Source organism: Hemitrygon akajei, chromosome 1, assembly GCF_048418815.1.
Source record: "Hemitrygon akajei chromosome 1, sHemAka1.3, whole genome shotgun sequence".
Lineage (NCBI taxonomy): Eukaryota > Metazoa > Chordata > Chondrichthyes > Myliobatiformes > Dasyatidae > Hemitrygon > Hemitrygon akajei.
In genome coordinates, this window is record NC_133124.1 from 201,349,345 (window position 1) to 201,367,956 (window position 18,612).

The window sequence follows — 18,612 nt, forward strand, 5'->3', positions numbered from 1 at the left end:
GAAGGAACCAGAAAGTTAAACCCAAGTTGGGACTACAGAAAACAAGTAACCACTAAACAGCTTTCTATGATTCTATAAACTCAAAGTGACAGACTTGAGTGACACTGAATCTCCAATCAAACCTGCTAATTTAATCCTGGGGTTCCCATACACCCTGTAGGGAAGTTACATCTTACTTGGAGATGAAGCCTAATAACTAGGCCTCAAAACAATCTCTTCCACAAATGGTTGAAATGAAACCAAATAATGAGGTGTAAAGTACCCTAACCCTCAAAGTGACATGCCTTTCGTGATCTTGGTCCATGGGAAAAACACAAGCTGGGTCTGATCAACCCTGGTTGGGTCACCCGGGCGAGGGTGTCTAATGTTTATAGGTCTGCAAGGATACCATCCAGAAGGAATCACGCTCAGATACAGGAATATGGAGACACAAGAGATTCTGTGGATGCTGAGAATCTTGAGCAGCACACACAAAATGCTAGAGGAACTCAGCAGGTCAGGAGAGGGAAACAGATGGCCAATGATTTAGTCTGAGGACCATCATCAGGACTCAGTGAACCTGGTTTTCATCAGGGCTGATGAAGGATCTTGGCCCGAAACATCAACAGTTTGTTTCCCTCTGTAGATACTGTCTGACCTGCTGAGTCCCTCCAGAGTGTCGTTTGTTGCTCAGGTACAAGAATCCCAACTGGTATTATCTACCAAGCAGGTTGCTGTTCTGAGCTCGTGGTGGGGCTACTGTGACGCAGGAACATTACTAGCCTAGTAGACTAGCCTAATAACCCAGGGTTCAAATTTCTTTAGTAAAATTGAATTAGTTATCAAGTTTGTTGTAAAAACCCATCTGTTTCATTATTGCCCTTGAGCCAGTGAGGTTGAGGCTGAAATGCCCCAGCAAGCCGCTCAGTTCAAGGGCAAATAGGGAAGGGTAACAAATGTTGTCCTTGCAGCACAATGGTTCAGTAAGACACTATTGAGAAATATACCTGACATAATCATTATATATACCTGAAATATAATCACTATGTACTAGCTATTTACTACACTATGTAATCACTCCTATGTACTGAATATTACTACGTATTATTTTACTAGACACATTTTGCTATGTATTGTTTTACTAGATACCTTGTATTCTCTTAGCTACATACTGTGGCAGTTAAAGAACACCTGTTTAGCTAGCAGCACTAATTAGCTGAAATATACTGCATGTATTATACTCAGCCTTTGTTTAGTACGAGATAACGGTGACAGACAGGATGGTACGAGCAGGAAATGTAATGTGAGGGAGGTTGTCTGGAAAAATAACCTTGGCCAGGAATGGGGCCCCAATGCGAACTGGTGAGAAATAATGGTGGCGCACCGAGAGCTAGGCAAGAGCGATTGATTAGTTAATGTATAGATGATATGCAACTAAAAATTGATTGGGTATGCTGATGAAACCGAAATGTAACTGAGATAAGAAATTACTATAAAGAATGCTGTACACCGGAGCTCGGGGGGCTTTCGGTGACAAGTTCATTGACTGCCTCAGCCTCTGTTTGCAAATAAAGGTTTAAACTTCTTGAAGAATTGTCTGTGTCTCCAGGTCATTTCAAGTAACCACGACAAAATTGGCGTCACGTACAGGATCGGAAAGAGACCCGCGAAAAAGATTCAACAGGTTGAGTCCGCTTCCCGGTCCCTCAGGAGCCCTCACAGAGCTAACAGAATTACGGGTGCACCCAGAAAAAAGATAAGCACTTTTTGCGACAATTTGGACTAAAATTCTGTTGGTTTTGGGGGTCTCGGGGACTCAGAGGTGTGTAGCAATTGCCGAAGGGTCTCTCCGATCCAAAGAATCTGGCAGAATTGGGGGTTTGACAGGAGGCTCAGAAGATTGATCGAGAACACTGCAGTGAGGGTAAGTACGAATAAGCTAATAAGAAGTTGAGTAAAGAAAATTCCACGTGGTGTTGGTAAATCCCCGTGGATACCGCTTCGCACGAAACGAAGGGCTGAACGGGCAGGGGAAGGAAAAATAGAGAAAATCCCTGTGGATACCGCTTCGCACGAAACGAAGGGCTGAACGGGCAGGGAAAGGAAAAATAGAGAAAATCCCTGTGGATACCGCTTCGCACGAAACGAAGGGCTGAATGGGCAGGGAAAGGAAAAATAGAGAAAATCCCTGTGGATACCGCTTCACATGAAACGAAGGGCTGAACGGGCAGGGAGAGTGAAGAGAAACTTCTGTGAGTACTGCCCTGGGTTGAGGGCTGCTCGGACAGAACGGAATAGAAGGTAAGAAGAATTTGATAAATTGCTTGAACACTGGTAGAATAAACTGTAGGGCTAGGCGCAGAGATAGGATCGAGGAAGTATTTGAACTGTGAGACTTTTTAAGAAATAGTACCTAAGAGAAGGAGTAAATAACATGGCGGAAGAAAAAGGAACAGCAGTAGACATACTGTGCAAGAAATTTCCAGTAAGTAGAGGTGAGATTATTGCAATTTCAGAGAAATGGGAAAAAAGAACCAAAAACCTGCGCACGAAATGGCCAAAAGAAGGGACATTTGATGTAAGCTTGTACGAAGAGATGGAAGCACTAATTAAAAATCATAAACCAAACGATAAGTCCAAGAAAAAGGAGGAAAGAAGGAAATATGAGAGGGTGAGAGAGGTGCTGAAGAACGAGATAGAGGGAGAAAAGATAAGGATGGAACAGGAAAGAAGGGAGATGGAAAGAGAAGTGGAAAGGCTACAGCAGCTGAGAGAGGAGGGATTATGAGGAGTATCGGTTATACTGTAGAGACAGACAGACTAGAAGAGAACAGGAATCATCTAGATGGCAAGAACGGAGTGAGTTGAGAGTAAGTTGGAGGAAGGTAGGAGAGGAGAGTTTGGAGGAAGCACGAGAGAGAACAGAGAGACAGATACTGGAGATGGAAGAGGGGACTAGAGGAAAGAAGGAGCAAGGAAGAAGGTATACCCCAGGAAGGTATGAGTGGCAACCAGTAGTATTAGGGCCAGCAATAGATGAAGAACCAAGTGAGGAAGGAAGCTTGATTACATGGAATGGGGAGAAGGAAATGCTGCCATTGCTGGTAAAAGGATCCGGACAAGTACAGTATATCCCTTCGGGATCCCAGGACCTGGAAGGGCTGAAAAATACTCTGCCTAGTCTGCATGAGGGGGCAGGAAAGTGGATTAGAGCCTTTGAGGAGGAAACAACGGGACGATTGTTGGCTATGGGAGATTTGAAGGCACTGCTGATAAGGTTGATGGGAACTTCCAAGCTAAAAGAACTGATGGAAATGGCTGGCTTACAGAATGTGGACAGCCCACAGACTGATGGGACCAATTTTAATCCAGTGAGGCAGAGGATATGGCAGGCCTTCAGGAAGCTTTATCCACCCAGAATGGACCCCAAAGCCTTAAAGGGGGAACCACTGGGAGACACTGAAAACCCAGCAGCCTACATAGAAAACCAGTTGAAAAGGTGGAGACCAGAGACTGAGCAAGTGGTGGAAAATAGCTTGTTTCTGAACTCACTGTTCCGACAGAGCATTTTGGATGCAATGCCTCCGCAGGTCAAGTCTAAATTGGAGGAAGTGGTTGGGCTGTCATCACTGACCTCACAAGCATTCAGTGATCATGTAGTCCACGCGGTGGAGAAATATCGGAGAGACAAACGAAAGCTGGCTGAGCAGCAAGAAGAGGTGCAGCAAAAGCTGTTGCAAATGCAGCTCGAAGAACTGAAAAAGAAGGACAAAGACAAAAGCAAAAAGATGCTGCCAGCCATCACCCGTGTGAGTACAGCCATTACACCACTAGATGGAGGAACCGGTCATTCTGTCAGTCAAGGGCCAGAAAACCCCATGCCAATAATGAATGTCTTCGGAGGAGCATTTCCACAGATGCCCTATTGGGGACAGAGTAGATTTAAGCAACAGCCCAGACAGGACTGGAAGTCCCAAGGAGGGGGGCAGAGGAGTTATGGGCAGACTGGTTAGAAAGCAGATTAGAGGGATGGGGTGCGTGGCTGACCAAAATGGCAATAGCTGCAGGTTTTGTATTGATAACTTGTGCACTTATTCTGTGCTGTTTTCTTCCATGTCTCAAGACTTTGATAATGCGTGCGACAGCAAAACGATTCCCGATGCTCCTGGAAATTGTTGAATCTGGCCCCAGACAAGGAGAAAAACCGATGATGTACTACTACAGTCTGCGCGACGCATCAGATGGACTGGAGGGTGTTAATGATGTGGACACTAGTCTGTAAAGGTGTCTGAGTCTTTTTTCCTGTCTCAGCTACGGAGGGACAGGTTTTTAGCTCAGCAGCCTAGGATAACAGAGAGAGATCATTTTGAGCTCCGAGTATGGAAATTATAGTTGACCCAAATTTGGGATTAAAATGCTGGACTTTATTTTGGCTTTGGTGCACGGCCTCTGTGTGTTCTCTGTCTGTGTGAGACCCTGTGGGTCTCAAAGGGGGGATTATATTGAGAAATATACCTGACATAATCATTATATATACCTGAAATATAATCACTATGTACTAGCTATTTACTACACTATGTAATCACTCCTATGTACTGAATATTACTACGTATTATTTTACTAGACGCATTTTGCTATGTATTGTTTTACTTAACCCATGTAAACATGGGTTTAAAAACAGTTGAGGCCGGTTCATTGGCTATATTAAAGAGGAAGTTAGATATGGCCCTTGTGGCTAAAGGGATCGGGGGTATGGAGAGAAACCAATGAACCGGCCTCAACTGTTTCCTGTGGCAGAGAATTCCACAGATTCACCACTCTCTGTGTGAAGAAGTTTCTCCTCATCTCGGTCCTAAAAGGCTTCCCCTTTATCTTTAAACTGTGACCCCTTATTCTGGACTTCCCCAACATTGGAAACAATTCCTGCATCTAGCCTGTCCAATCCCTTTAGAATTTTATACGTTTCAATAAGATCCCCCCTCAATCTTCTAAATTCCAGTGAGTATAAGCCTAGTTGATCCAGTCTTTCTTCATATGAAAGTCCTGCCATCCCAGGAATCAATCTGGTGAACCTTCTCTGTACTCTCTGTATGGCAAGAATGTCTTTCCTCAGATTAGGGGACCAAAACTGCACACAATATTCTAGGTGCAGTCTCACCAAGGCCTTGTACAACTGCAGTAGAACCTCCATGCTCCTGTACTCAAATCCTTTTGCTATGAACGCCAACATACCATTTGCCTTTTTCACCGCCTGCTGTACCTGCATGCCCACCTTCAATGACTGGTGTACAATGACACCCAGGTCTCATTGCACCTCCCCTTTTCCTAATGTCATGGCCCTGAAGATCATGGCTCTTTGTGTACTGTCTAAATGCGACGAGCGTTTCTTTCCAGGTTAAAAAGTTCTCGACCTTATACAGTTCCCTAGGCGAAAAATATATCCTTTTCCTATCTAAATCTTCTCCAATAACTTCAGCTCTATACCTTAGATCCTTTAGAGGAGTTTACCACATATTGATAGGGTACTTAAGAAGGCGTCTACTGCCTTAGCCTTCATTAGATAGGGAATTGAATTCAAGAGCCCTGAGGAAATGTTGAAGCTCAATGAAACTCTGGTTAGGCCACACTTAGACTATTGTGTTAATTTCTGGTCACCTCATTATAGGAAGGAGGTGGAAGCTTTAGAGAGGGTGTAGTTGAGACTTACTACAATGCTGTATGGATTATAAAACATGTTTTATGAGGAGAATTTGAGCGAACAAGGGCTTTTCTCTTTCAAGCAAAGAAGGATGAAAAGAGACTTGGCTGGAATGGTTCTGGAGGACTGAAAAGTCGCAGATGTCACTCCACTCTTTAAGAAGGGAGGGACACAAAAGACAAGAAATTATGGGCTAGTTAGCCCGACTACAGTGGTTGGAAAGATATTACATGATAAAATAGGTGGAAATCAGCATGGATTTCTTTAGTGGAAATCTTGCCTGACAAATCTGTTGGAAATCTTTGAAGAAATAACCAGTGGGAAAGACAAAGGAGAGTCATCAGATGTTCCTTACTGGGATTTTCAGAAGGCCTTTGACCTGTAAGGAGTTTGCACCTTCTCTCCATGACCATGTGGGTTTCCTCCAGGTGTTCCAGTTTCCTCCCACAGTCCAAAGACGTACCATTTGGTAGGTCATTTTGTCATTGTAAATTGCTCTGTGATTAGGCTAGGATTAAACTGGGGGATTGCTGGGTAGTGTAGTTCAAAGGCACATAAGGTTGTTTAAAAAGAGCCAATGGTATTAGAGGAAATATACTAGCATAGATACAAGACTGGCTGACTGGCAGGAGTGGGAATTAAGAGGATCTTTTCTGCTTGGCTGCCAATGATTAGTGTTGTTCCACAGGGGTTGATGTCGGGTCGACTAATTTTCATATTATATGTTAATGGTCTGCATAACGGAATTGGTGGCTATGTAGCCAAATTTGCAGATGATACAAAGGTAGAGGTCAGGTAGTGTTGAGGAAGCAGGGAGTTTTCAGAAGAATTTGGACAGATTAGGGGAAGGCCGAAGAAGTAGCAGATGGAATACAGTGTACGGAAATGCACGGACTATTTTCTAAATGGGGAACACATTCAGAAATTAGAGGTGCAAAGACTTTAGAAGTCCTAGTGCAGGATTCCTAATGATTAACTTGCAGGTTGAGTTGGTAGTAAGGAAGGCAAATGCAATATTAGCATTCATTTTGAGAGGACTAGAATATAAAAGCAAAGATCAAACGCTGACACTTTCTAAGGCTTTGGCCAGACCTCATTTGGAGTATTGTGAGCAGCTCTGGACCCCATATATATAAAAAAGACATGCTGGCATTGGACAGGGTCCAGAGGGTGATCCCAGCAATGGAAGTGCTAATACACGTGAAGTGTTTGATGGCTCTGGGCCTGTACTTGCTGTAATTTAGAAGAATGGGGGAAAAACTCATTGAAACCTACCAAATATTGAAAGGCCTAGATAGTGTGAACATGCAGAGGACGTTTCCATTAGTTGGAGAGAAGGACATCCTTTTTGAACAGAGGTGAGGAAGAACTTCTTTACTTTGAGAGTGTGAATCTGTCATGGGTAAGTCACTGGATACACGTACTTCGGTGGAGGTTGATAGTTCTTGATTAGTAAGGCAACAGAGTTTATAGAGAAAAGGGAGACTAGTGTTGAAAGGAAAAGTAATTCAGTCATAATTGAAAGGCAGATAGATTCAATGGGTTGAATGGCCTAATTCTGTTCCTATGTCTTATGGACTTGATACAAGATTATGAGAGTCATAGATAGAGCGGATAGTCAGCACAATTTTTCCCAGGGTGGCAGTGTCTTATATTAGAGGACATCAGTTTGAAGTGAATGGAGGAAAGTTCAGGGGAGATGTCAGAGGTAGGTTTTTTTTTACACAGAGAGTGGTAGGTAACTGTAGTGCACTATTGGGACTGGTGGTATAACAGAGTTGGTATAACAGGGACATTTAAGAGAAATGGATGTAAGAAAAAGGGAGGCTTATGGACTGTGTAGGATATTGATTGTGGAGTTGGCTTATATAGGTCAGCACAAGATTGTGGGCCAAAGGGCCTGTACGATGCTGCACTCTTCCATGTTTTTATTCAACGTTCTCTGCCCCTGATTTACTGACTTCCCTAAAGGTCCTTTCTATTCACTCTATCAAAGCCTCTCAGAATTTTGAAAAATTCTTCAGCCTCCTCTGTCCCAAGGAAAACAAGCAGGCTCATCCACATTTTCCTTAGAGTTACCGTATTCGAGTTGTGCAATGTGTTCATCTATCAGTACTCTTCACAGGGCAATCACATATTAACTGTATTGTGGTAACCAGACATAACTTGTTGCGCTGTCTCTTGGCGTGTAGGTGCAGGAGTTTTAGAGCAGTTGAACCGAGGTGAGGAAATGGGGGACTTACCTTCAGTGCAGGAGATGCCTGCGGCAAAACGCCCTCCACTGTTGGAGCACTCAAGATCTTCACCATGGTGGCGACACTGGAACAGGGACACTTCGGCCCCAGAGCACTTGACTCCACTCATCACCACTTCATCTGCTGATGGGTCGCCAGCCCAGAACCAGGAGTCCTGGGAAGAGATATGAAATACAATTAGAGGTGCCACAGACACAGTGTGGATGTGGTGAAAACAAATCATAGGGAATGTCCCAAGGGTCTCAAATATTCCTGCATGTGACTTTGGATGCACCCCTTGAAGAATTACTCCGAGCCATTGGTATGCTTGCCTCTTCCCAGGATTATCACTCTCCTCAATGTCAGCCCTCTTGTATCACACCTTCCATGCTTTCTACCTTGCCTTTACGTCAGTATGTTCATCCTAGGGGAGAAAGAGCAATTGCGCAATATACTGTACAGAGAAAGATTAACTCATCTGGCCAAACAGTAACTGGGTGTTCAGGCCTCTCAAGAGATCAGAAAGGCTGCCGTCTCTGGCTGGATCTGTTCCAGGAGATTTGTCCTGTGGTCTCCCAAGTCCAATTCTCCCTGAAGTGACATCCCCATGTTCAAACAGACAGGGTAAAAATGTTTCTCCTGGATTCTTTGTTGGATGTCTTAATGCTTGTCTGTATTTATAATTTTCCCAAACAGAACTCTCTCCCCAAGTCCCAAATCTAAACCTCATGATTTTAAAGATCTCTTTCAGACACCCATCTAACCTTTTCTTCGACTGGAGTCCCAGCCTGTTCAATCCTTGGTGGTAGTTTGATACAGTCAACTCCAAGGTCATCTGCTTAAGTCTTTCTTGAATCTTTTTTTCATCTACATAATTTCCTTAGCCAAGGGACTGGACAATACATAACTAATGATATGAGAACTACAAACGTAGTTAGTACAGGTGCAATGTAATGGCTGACATTTGGAGTGATAGTATGCTTAGCAAGATTACATTTGCAAGGCAGATTTTTGCTGTCAAGTATTCATTAAAGGTGCTCAGCAGTGGTGCTACCCAGAATGAAGTTGATATAGTTAAGGACTCTGGTCATTGTTATTGGTTTAATATGTATCAAGATACAATTTTTGTTTTGCATCCACACAGATCATGTCATATATAATTACATTGAGATAGTAGAAAAGAAACAAAATGCAGGTGTTATAGTTATGGAAAAAGTACAGTGCAGGTAGTCAGATAAAGTACAAGGTCTATGAAAAGGCAGACTGAGAGTTCATCCTTTAGTGTTTGAAAGTCCAGTAACATACCTGGACTGCGTGGTCAGCAAAACCCAGACCCAGCTGCCGACACACTACTAAGGCTTCCATGATGCCCCAGTTGTCGCTGCAGACTGTGCCCCACCTCAAGGAGCCATTCTTCCTCGCCAAAACCTCCACCCGTCCTTCATAAGGTGTACGACCTCCAACCAGTCGAATCTGGGCAGCATAAATTTCAATAGGACAGAGGCAGAGAGAAAGAGATATGAGCTGTGGCATTGATCTATTCAGGAGAACACTGCTTACTTCCAATATTCCTCATGGTTGCTGCTTCTATGTCGACAAACATTATCTCAGTGTTTTTATAGATCTCAACTGTGGGCATCTCTGGCATGGACAGCGATAATTGGCCAATCCTGGTTGCCATTGAGAAAGTTGTGATAATGTTCTTTTTACTATCAACAAAATATTCCAGGATGAGGGAATGGTCAATAGTAGTCCAAGTTAAGTTGGTGGCTATGGTCCCAAGAACTTTGCTGGTCATCTTATTTTAAGTTACAAATGGAGGGAGAGAGTGTTAAAGAACATTAGACATTTTTATTCAGTTATAACCAATAGGAAGACAACATTTCTTTAAAGAAAATGACATACTGAGAGTTCATTATGAGAACTGTAGGTGAGAGCTGGGTTTAAATAGGCTGCAGGTGATGAGTTGAGAATGAGTGGCATCACCTGCAGCCTATTTAAACCCAGCTGTCATCCACAATCCTTGCTCACTCATCGAACTAGCTAGCCTTAACCAGTTTCTCCTGGCCTTTAGTTACTTTGTTACCTAAGAGTTTAGTATCTGGTCTCTCTTGTTTTATGGCCCTCGTGGTTTGTTATTTTGCAGTTGATTATTAAAGTAATTGCTTACTGCTAAATCCTATCACTTGCACTGCTTGTGGGTCAAGCTTCCTTCACATTTCCTGACAGATAGAGGGATTTAGGAAGGAGAATTTCAGGCAACAAGGTGATAGATTGGTGCAACTAGTAAAATTGCTGCCTCCCAGCTCCAGTAACCCAGTTTCAGACCTGACCTCCAGTGCTGACTGTGAAGAGTCTGCACATTCTCCCTCAAAGCTCAAAGTAAACTTATTATAAATATATGTACATGTCACCATATACTACTTTGAGATTAATTTTTTTTTCAGGCATTTTCAGAAAGAAAAAGAAATACAATAGGATTTGCGAAAAACTGTACATAGAGAAAGACTGACAAACAGCCAATATACAAAAGAAGATTAACCGTGCAAATTAAAAACAAATAATCCTGAGAACATGAGTTGTAAAGAGTCCTTCAAAATTAGTCTGTAGGTGATATAATTAGTACAGAGTAGTTGTGATCGAAGTTATCCATACTGGTTCAGGAGCCTGATGGTTGTAGGGCAATAATTGTTCCTGAACTTGCTGGTGTGGGACCTAAGGCTTCTGTACCTCCTGCATGATTGTAATAGTGAGAAGAGGGCATAGTCTGAATGGGAGGGGTCTTGAGGATGGATGCTGTTTTTCTTTTGGCAGTGTTTCACGTAAATGTGTTTAGTGATGGGTAACCCTGTGACCATGTAGGTTCCCTCTGTGTGCTCCAGTTACCTCCCACGTCACAAAGCTGTGACGGTAGGTAGGATGGACTGGCCATTGTAAATTCCCCCAAGTGTTTGAGTGAGTGGTAGAATCTGAGGGGAGTTGATGGAGTTATGGAGTAAATAAAATGTGATTAGTGCAGGATTAGTGTAAATGGGTGCATGATGGTTAGCACAGACTTGGTGGGCAGAAGGGCCTACTTCTATGCTCCACTTCTCTATGACTTTGATGAGAGCTGTCAGCATTGTGAATAGTGGGTAGGGCGATCACGAGCAAACAAGGAAAAACACATACAATGTCTGAGAGCAAATTCCAGAACTATAAATGATTCAATTCTGAAAGAAAACAGAAAATAAAATCATTACTCGGCATCTGTGAGGAGAGAAACAGGGAGAGACTCGCGGATCATCAGGACTTGTCAGATGTGTCCAGAAGAGTCTTTGGTTTTAAGATGGCTGGAAGATTGCAACCCCTGATGCCTGAAAACAAAGAAAAACGCCTGTATTCAAGTACTGGATGCAATGAAAGATGAGGTTGAACAGGACTGGTCTGTGGCAGAGAGGCGGGCAGAGACTTGAATGGTGGAGAAAGAATGGTCAGGATAAGAAAAAGTTTTGTGGAATGAGATCAGGCTGAAATGATAGAAGAGAGCTATCATGTTGAGGTTGGAGGCTGTGAAGAGAAGGAGAAGAGAAGAGCCCTGACAATGATGTAATTGTTTGGGGAACACTATCTGGTAGTGTGGTGTTGGTTCACAGGTATGAAGGGATATCAAAAAGTTGGTTCACAGGTAGAGCCAAACAGTGACAGCACCATCTGTGTCTTTTTTTCAAAGATTAACTTCATTTGTCACACGTATATCGAAACATTGAAATGTACAGTGAAACGTGTCGGTTTCAGCAACAACCAACACAGTCTGAGGATTGAGTTGGGGGAAGTCCGCAAATATCACTGAGCTTCCAGCGCCAGCATAGCATGCCTACAGCTCGCTAACCTTAGCTGTACGTGCTTGGAATGTGAGAGGAAACTGGAGCTTCCAGAGGAAACCCACGTGGTCACAGGGAGAACGTACAAACTCCTTACAGTCAGTAGCGGGAATCGAACCCCAACCGATGATTGCTGGTGCTGTAAAGCGTTATACTAACTGTTATGCTACAATCCAGGATAAAAGCTGTGCTCAGGGGTGGTGCTTTCTAAGTCTGATGCTGCATGATCCATGCAAAATGTGATCAAATGGAGTAATAAAAATCGAAGTGGTTAATGCCAATTTGGAAGCTTGGGATAAGAATATATATAAGTGGAGAGAGGGAGAGATCTTCGTGGATGGTAAGTTCTAGAGATAGAAGGAAGGGACCACAGTCTGAGGAGAAGACATCTGGCCAAATAAATGAGAACAGAGGTAAGGCAGCAGAAGTATTTTAACAAAATATCACTGGTGGAATCCACCAAGGTTGGGCATCAGACAATGATGCTGAATGTTGGCGATGACGATATGCATGGTTGGATGAGATTGGGAGAGGAAAGTCGATCCAGAGGAGAGTTTAAATTGAACAGTTGTTGGAAGTCTGTGATCCTCAGTGAATGATAGGAGGGAATAATGTTGTAAAAGCATTGGACTCAACAAAGAAAGAAATGAAGCTGAGGAACTCGGGAGCCTTGAGGCAGAGTGAGTGCATGCTACTGGAGAGAGTGAGGAAGAGTGTGCGTATGCCCACAGAGGGCATCAGATGTGGACTTCAAGGTGTGATGGCAACAGTAACTGAGCAGTACCGAATACGCGGAGGAAATCTGCATTTATGGGTGAATCGGAAATGTGGCAGGTGGGATTTCTGATGGAATCTCCATGGAATAAGGCAGAGCCAGAGACAATTGTGGATCAGAGACGTGACTGCGAACTGAGCCTGTGAAACACTTTGGAATGTTTTACAATGTTAAAACAATGGGTCCTATCAATCCCACCCAGCATGCAGTCTCTTTCTCAGGAAAAAGGAGTCAAAAACTAGGCATGGGATTATGGCAAGAGGAAGAAGATTTAAAATGGACCTGGGCAGGAACTTCTTAGCGTAGAAGGTGGAATGAGCTGCCAGAGGAAGTTGTTGAGGTGGGTGCAATAACAACATTTAAAAGACAGTTGAACAGGAATATGGATAGGAAAGACTATCCATATAGGGGGATATAGGCCAAATGCAGGGCAATGGGACTAGCTGAGATGGGCTCTCTAGTCAGTATTGATGCACAGGACTGAAGGGGCTGTCTCCATACTCTAAAACAAAATGGTTTTACCCCACCTGGTTTTCAAAACCCATGTTTGGAATGTTACACCGCACTGAAGCATCCTCATCGTGGTTACACAAGTCGTACTGGTTGAAGGAGCAGTCGGTGATAGAGTTCTCGAAGCCCGTACATGACACTTTGCTCATGTGAATTGCGCCGATTCCTGTGAGAGAGAGACATTAGTGAGATCCGAGCGTTATGTGGCTCCCAGTCCCTGGCCTGTGGCAGTTTCTGAAACCTCAGGGCGATACAAGGGACACCCCAGGTCAGGCATTCTCTAGGCTGCTGAGTCCGATCCAAGTCAATGACTGACAACAATCGGTATTTCAAATGTTCCAATGCAAATCACAGATGGTGAATCCATACCCTTTGGGTCTAGATTTGATCTGCTTTGGTAACAAGAATGTAAATACCATTTTTAACTCCAACGACAGAATTAAGAACTTCAGGGTCACCATTGTGGTAAGCTCTTCTTGAACTGATCTTTACAATCCTAATCCCACCTCAAGAGCAGATGCTCTTACAATATCACAGACTAATTTTGCACAAATGCCTCCTTTTCCTCTTCATTATTTTGTATAATTTGTGTATTATTTCTCTGTGCTGTCTCAATTCATGGCTACAAGCTTTTCATTTACCTGTATCTCACCATACTTGTGCAGGTGACTAAAAGCTTGAGTTGAGTTGAATTGACAATCCTAATGCTCCTTTTGTGATATCACCACTTTCACCATGCAGTACAAACAGCTCTTTAATAACAGACATGAGAAAGTCTACTGGAAATTCAAATCAACACACACAGGACGCTGGAGGAACTCAGCAGGTCAGGCAGTATCTACGGAAATGAATAAATAGTCAACGCTTCGGGCCAAGACCCTTCTTCAGGACTGAGAAGGAACGAGGAAGATGCCAGAATAAAAAGGCAGGGGAGGGGAAAGAGGCTAGCTGGAAGGTGATAGGTGAAGCCAGGTGGGTGGGAAAGGTCAAGGGTTGGTGAGGGAATCTGATAGGAGAGGAGAGTTGACCACAGGAAAAAGGAAAGGAGGAGGGGACCTAGGGGGAAGTAATAGGCAGATGAGAAGTAAAAGATCAGAGTGGGGAGTGAGGGGTAATTTGGTTACTGGAAGGGAAAAAAAATCGATATTCATGCCACCAGTTTTGAGGTTACCCAGGCGGAATATAACATGTTGTTCCACCACCCTGAAGGCGACCTCATCTTGGCACAAGAGGAGGCCTTTGACCCAAAAGTTCTTTTATCAACTCGTCTCAAATTGTCTGATAGAAAATTAAAGCAAGCTACCCCTGTCCTCTGTCCAGCCAGACAAATTTGAGATTAGATCACTGAGTTCCTGCAGCACTTTGTATGTTGCTTCAGAGTCCAGCATCTGCGTCTCGAGATCCTGAGGAATAATTTTGAAAAACAACAGGGGAGATCCCCCGGTATCTTTACTAAAGCTTGTCAAGATCATCAAAACAGGCTAAATGGTTATAATCTGAGTAAAGCATTTTGGTTTGCCACTGTGCACATCTACATGAAATGATGTCGCAGGAAAGCAGGGACCCCTCACCACCCAGGGCATGCTCTCTTCTTGCAGCTGTCATCAGGAAGAAGATACAGGAGCCTCAGGACTCACACCACCAGGTTCAGAAGCAGTTACTACCCCTCAATCATCAGGCTCTTGAACCAAAGGGGATAAATTCACTCAACTTGATTCACCATCAATAACTCTCAGAGACGTGAGTTAAGGTAGGCTTTTATTAGCTGGAAGAAAGCACCATCAGCAGCAAGAGACCACCACACAGCATCCTGGAGACTGAGGGAGGAGCAGTGCCTCCAATCGCCTTTATACAGGGGTCAGTGGGAGGAGCCACAGGAGCAGTCAGCGGGGGGGGGGGGGGGGGGCGTGTCCAGACAGGTATATGAAGTTCACCACACAACTTCACTTCATCATTGAAATGTTCCCATAATCTCTGGACTCACTTTCACGGACTCTTCATCTCATGTTCTCGATATTTATTGCTTACTTATTTATTATTATTATTTCTTTCTTATTGTATTTGCACAGTTTGTTGTCTTTTACAAGTTGGTGTGGTCCTTCATTGATTCTATTATGGTTATTATTCTATTATGAATTTATTGAGTGTGCCTGCAAGAAAATGAATCTCAGGGTTGTATACGGTGACATATATGTATTTTGATAATAAATTTACTTTGAACTTTGTTGTCACAAATAAGCTACAGTGTCTCCTTAATTAACATTGACTAGACTTTTCCTTTAATTGTTAAACAGATGGGGGAGGGATGGAGGGAGAGGGGGAGAGAGAGAGAGAGAGAGAGAGAGAGAGAGAGAGAGAGAGGAGATACAAGAGATGCAAGTAATGGAATCTGGAACAGCACACCAGCTGCTGCAAGAAATCAGTGGGTTGAACAGCAGCTGTGGAGGCCCCTCATCAGCCTTTCTGTTATTTAAAAGAACTGTTAAATCACCTGGGATAGGAAGAAAGAGAGGCAGGAAAGAAAGAGCAAAAGGGAGGAGGGTTATTTTCAGAGGGAAGAAAAAAGGCAAGGGACAGAAAGGGAGAAAGACAGAGCAGGGAAATGGAAGGAAAATCATTTATAGAGAGAGAATGAAAGAAGAAACAAAAGACAAATAAGAGAGTATGGGTGGGAGAGGCAGGGAAAAGAAAGAATAAACAGAGAGTGGGGGGAGGAAGAGAGAGGAGGGAGGGAGAGAGGGGGGAGAGAGGGGAGAGAGAGGGGAGGGAGAGAGGGGAGGGTGGGAGAGAGGGGAGGGAGGGAGAGAGGGGAGGGAGAGAGGGGAGGGAGAGAGAGGAGGGAGGGAGAGAGGGGAGGGAGAGAGAGAGGGGAGGGAGGGGAGGGAGGGAGAGAGGGGAGGGAGAGAGAGAGGGGAGGGAGAGAGGGGAGGGAGGGAGAGAGAGGATAGAGAGAGAGATACTGTAGGTATCCGGGTTGGTAACTGGTGCTGACCTTGCTGTATGCCTCGGGAAGGCTTTACAGCTGTCTGTGTAAGCAGCTGCACTCTAACCACCATGGGAAGGCCAGATCCCCTTTGGCAGGGAGTCGGGAATTTTCTGAAATGTTTTGCTGGGACTTGGCACATTGTTAGGGACAAGCAATGAAAAATGGGACGCAGACATGAACTCAGGATGAAGGTGATGGGCTGAGGGCATTGCTGGGGTGGACAGCTAATTTGCTGTAGTGATGAATGGTCCATTAATAGCAATGGACAAGATATGGTGGGCAAGGAACTGCAGATTACAGAGAACCAACTTACTACTATTAAGTTTCAAATATATCCAGAAATATTGTACACTGCTGAGCAGTGGTGTATCAGGAAGATGATAATTCCTTTATGTGTAACATGTAATTTGTGACACTATAGTTACAAGAGGTTTCCAGGAACAATTTTACAAAATAATTGGATTGGCCCCAGACATACCTATTTTTAAATGGGAAAAGGAAGATGTTATTTCTATGCTACAGAGCCGATATGACTTTCATTTAACAGTGGACCAAAAACAATGGAACAGAAAACATTCAGTACAACAGCACACCTTCAGTACCACAGCACACACTTAGTACAGAAATACACCCTCACACAGTGTACTCCCGGTACTAGGACCACAAGGCATAGTGGCCAAATTAGGCCATTCGGCCCAATGATTCTGCTCTGTCATTCTATCATGGCCGATTTATTCTCTCTCTCAACCCCGTTTTCCTGCCTCCTCCCCATAATCTTTGACGCCCTTACGAATCAAGATCCTATCAACCTCTGCATTAAATATTCCCAATGTCTCATCCTGCACAGCCGCCTGTAGTGATGAATTCCAGCCACTGGCTAAAGAAATTCCTCCTCATCTCTGTTCTAAAGGGAAGTCCTCAGTACAGCAGCATACCCCCAGTACTGCAGCGTATCGTCAGTAATGCAGCACAACCTGAATATTGCAGCACACTCACAGTACCACAGGACGGGCTGATCACCGTTGTACCTGAGAGTATGCTCCAAATACAAGGCACAAACCTAGGTGTAATCTCCAGATGACTGTGAAGGCAAATGAAGCTACCGGTCCACCAAGACCCACAAAGGTGTGGAATGTATTATTCCACATTGGGTGTTTATATCCCATTATACATAATGACGGCCTGTGAGATCAGGTTCCGGTTAAATCTCTTCAGTCTCTGTTCTCAAGGATGAAGATGTATTTTTTTATGATAATGTCTTAATTGTTGTTTTCTTCTGCATTTTTCTCTCTCTTTGGAAATTCCCAACTCGGGCCGGCAGCTGTCCACTGGCCTGAGGGTGACCCAGCTTTGGTTTTTGCATGTGGGAGAACACAGCCAGCCTACAAAGCAAATAATGTTCCTGAAACCCCTTTTTAAAACAAATCAGGGCCTCACACGAGCTTTCCGTTGTCTTGGATCAGAGGCAGTGGCTTCAAGGGACTAGTGGAGATTATCTAGATTGACAGCCCGTTAATGTGTTTCATTTGTTCTCCCAGGTGGATGTAAAAGATTCCAGACTTCCAAAGTCTGAGTGGTAAAATATCCCCGGTGCTCTGACCAAGAACCAGGATTTGGTTATCTAATTTTGGGATCCTGCTGTGAATAAATTAGCTGCCACATCTCCTACCCTGCAGTGTTGAGCACACTTCCTTGGCCTTCAAGTGCTTTAAGATTATAAAACAAATGTTGTTGCTTATACACAGTCTCAACTCTGGACTGTGGGAATGGAGAGGAAGGAAGGAGGCTATCAGGGAGTAGTGGGTGTAAAATGGAGGGGAAGGACCACAGGGGATGGAGGGTGGGGAAGGCCTCACCTTTTCCCATTTGAGATCCAGCCAAGGCATCCTTGGCTGTGCCAAAGCCCAGTTGCCGACAGACCACACTGGCTGACACCAGACTCCACTGGTCGTCGCATATGGTTCCCCAATGCCCATCCTTCAACACTTCCACTCTGCCTTCTCCGATCCTGGCTCCTCCCCTGAGACGAACCTGTGGTTCCTGTGGACACAAAACAATTAGTTGGCCAGCAAGACACCTGCAGAGAGCAGTGGGAGTTCTTCGCTTCCCCTGCTCTGCTATTCCATGCCCCAGCACAGCGTACGGCAAGCACTGGCAGCTTGAGAAAACCGGGATTCCCAACCTCTTACCTCATTCAGGCAGGGAAGGATCAGCAAAAGATGGAAGTAGATGCAACAGGACACCCGCCAACTGGGGAAAACCCATTCAGTGTCCTAAGAAACTTTGATGGCACAAGGCAGGGATAATCATGTGTAGATCATTAAGATGTTCGTAAAGGGAAGCAAAAAAATAATTAAAAAGGCTAAAGAATTGCTGGCCATTGTATCTTATGAACTAGAACACATGGAGGCAGATGTTGGTAAGACCTCTGACAAAGTCAGAAATCAAAAAGTTGATCATGGTGCGACTAGTGTTCCGAGCAGCATATACTTCATTGCAAGGAATATAGTAAGAAAGGCGGATAATAGTGCTGAAGCTGAGGTCGCTGGTTTACAAACAGAGACAAT

The 18,612-nt window shown here is 44.1% G+C and overlaps 1 protein-coding gene across 1 annotated transcript in view; it reads right to left on the minus strand.

Annotated features, from left to right (window-relative positions):
* LOC140734590 (lysyl oxidase homolog 2-like) overlaps positions 1-18,612 on the minus strand; it is a 153,681-nt gene that overhangs the window by 20,079 nt on the left and 114,990 nt on the right. The window contains exons 6-9 of the mRNA XM_073058766.1: positions 17,902-18,085; positions 13,077-13,225; positions 9,217-9,384; positions 7,921-8,086 (exon numbers count right to left, since the gene is read on the minus strand). Of these exons, the coding sequence (XP_072914867.1) occupies positions 7,921-8,086; positions 9,217-9,384; positions 13,077-13,225; positions 17,902-18,085 (667 nt within the window). The remainder of the gene's footprint in view (positions 1-7,920; positions 8,087-9,216; positions 9,385-13,076; positions 13,226-17,901; positions 18,086-18,612) is intronic.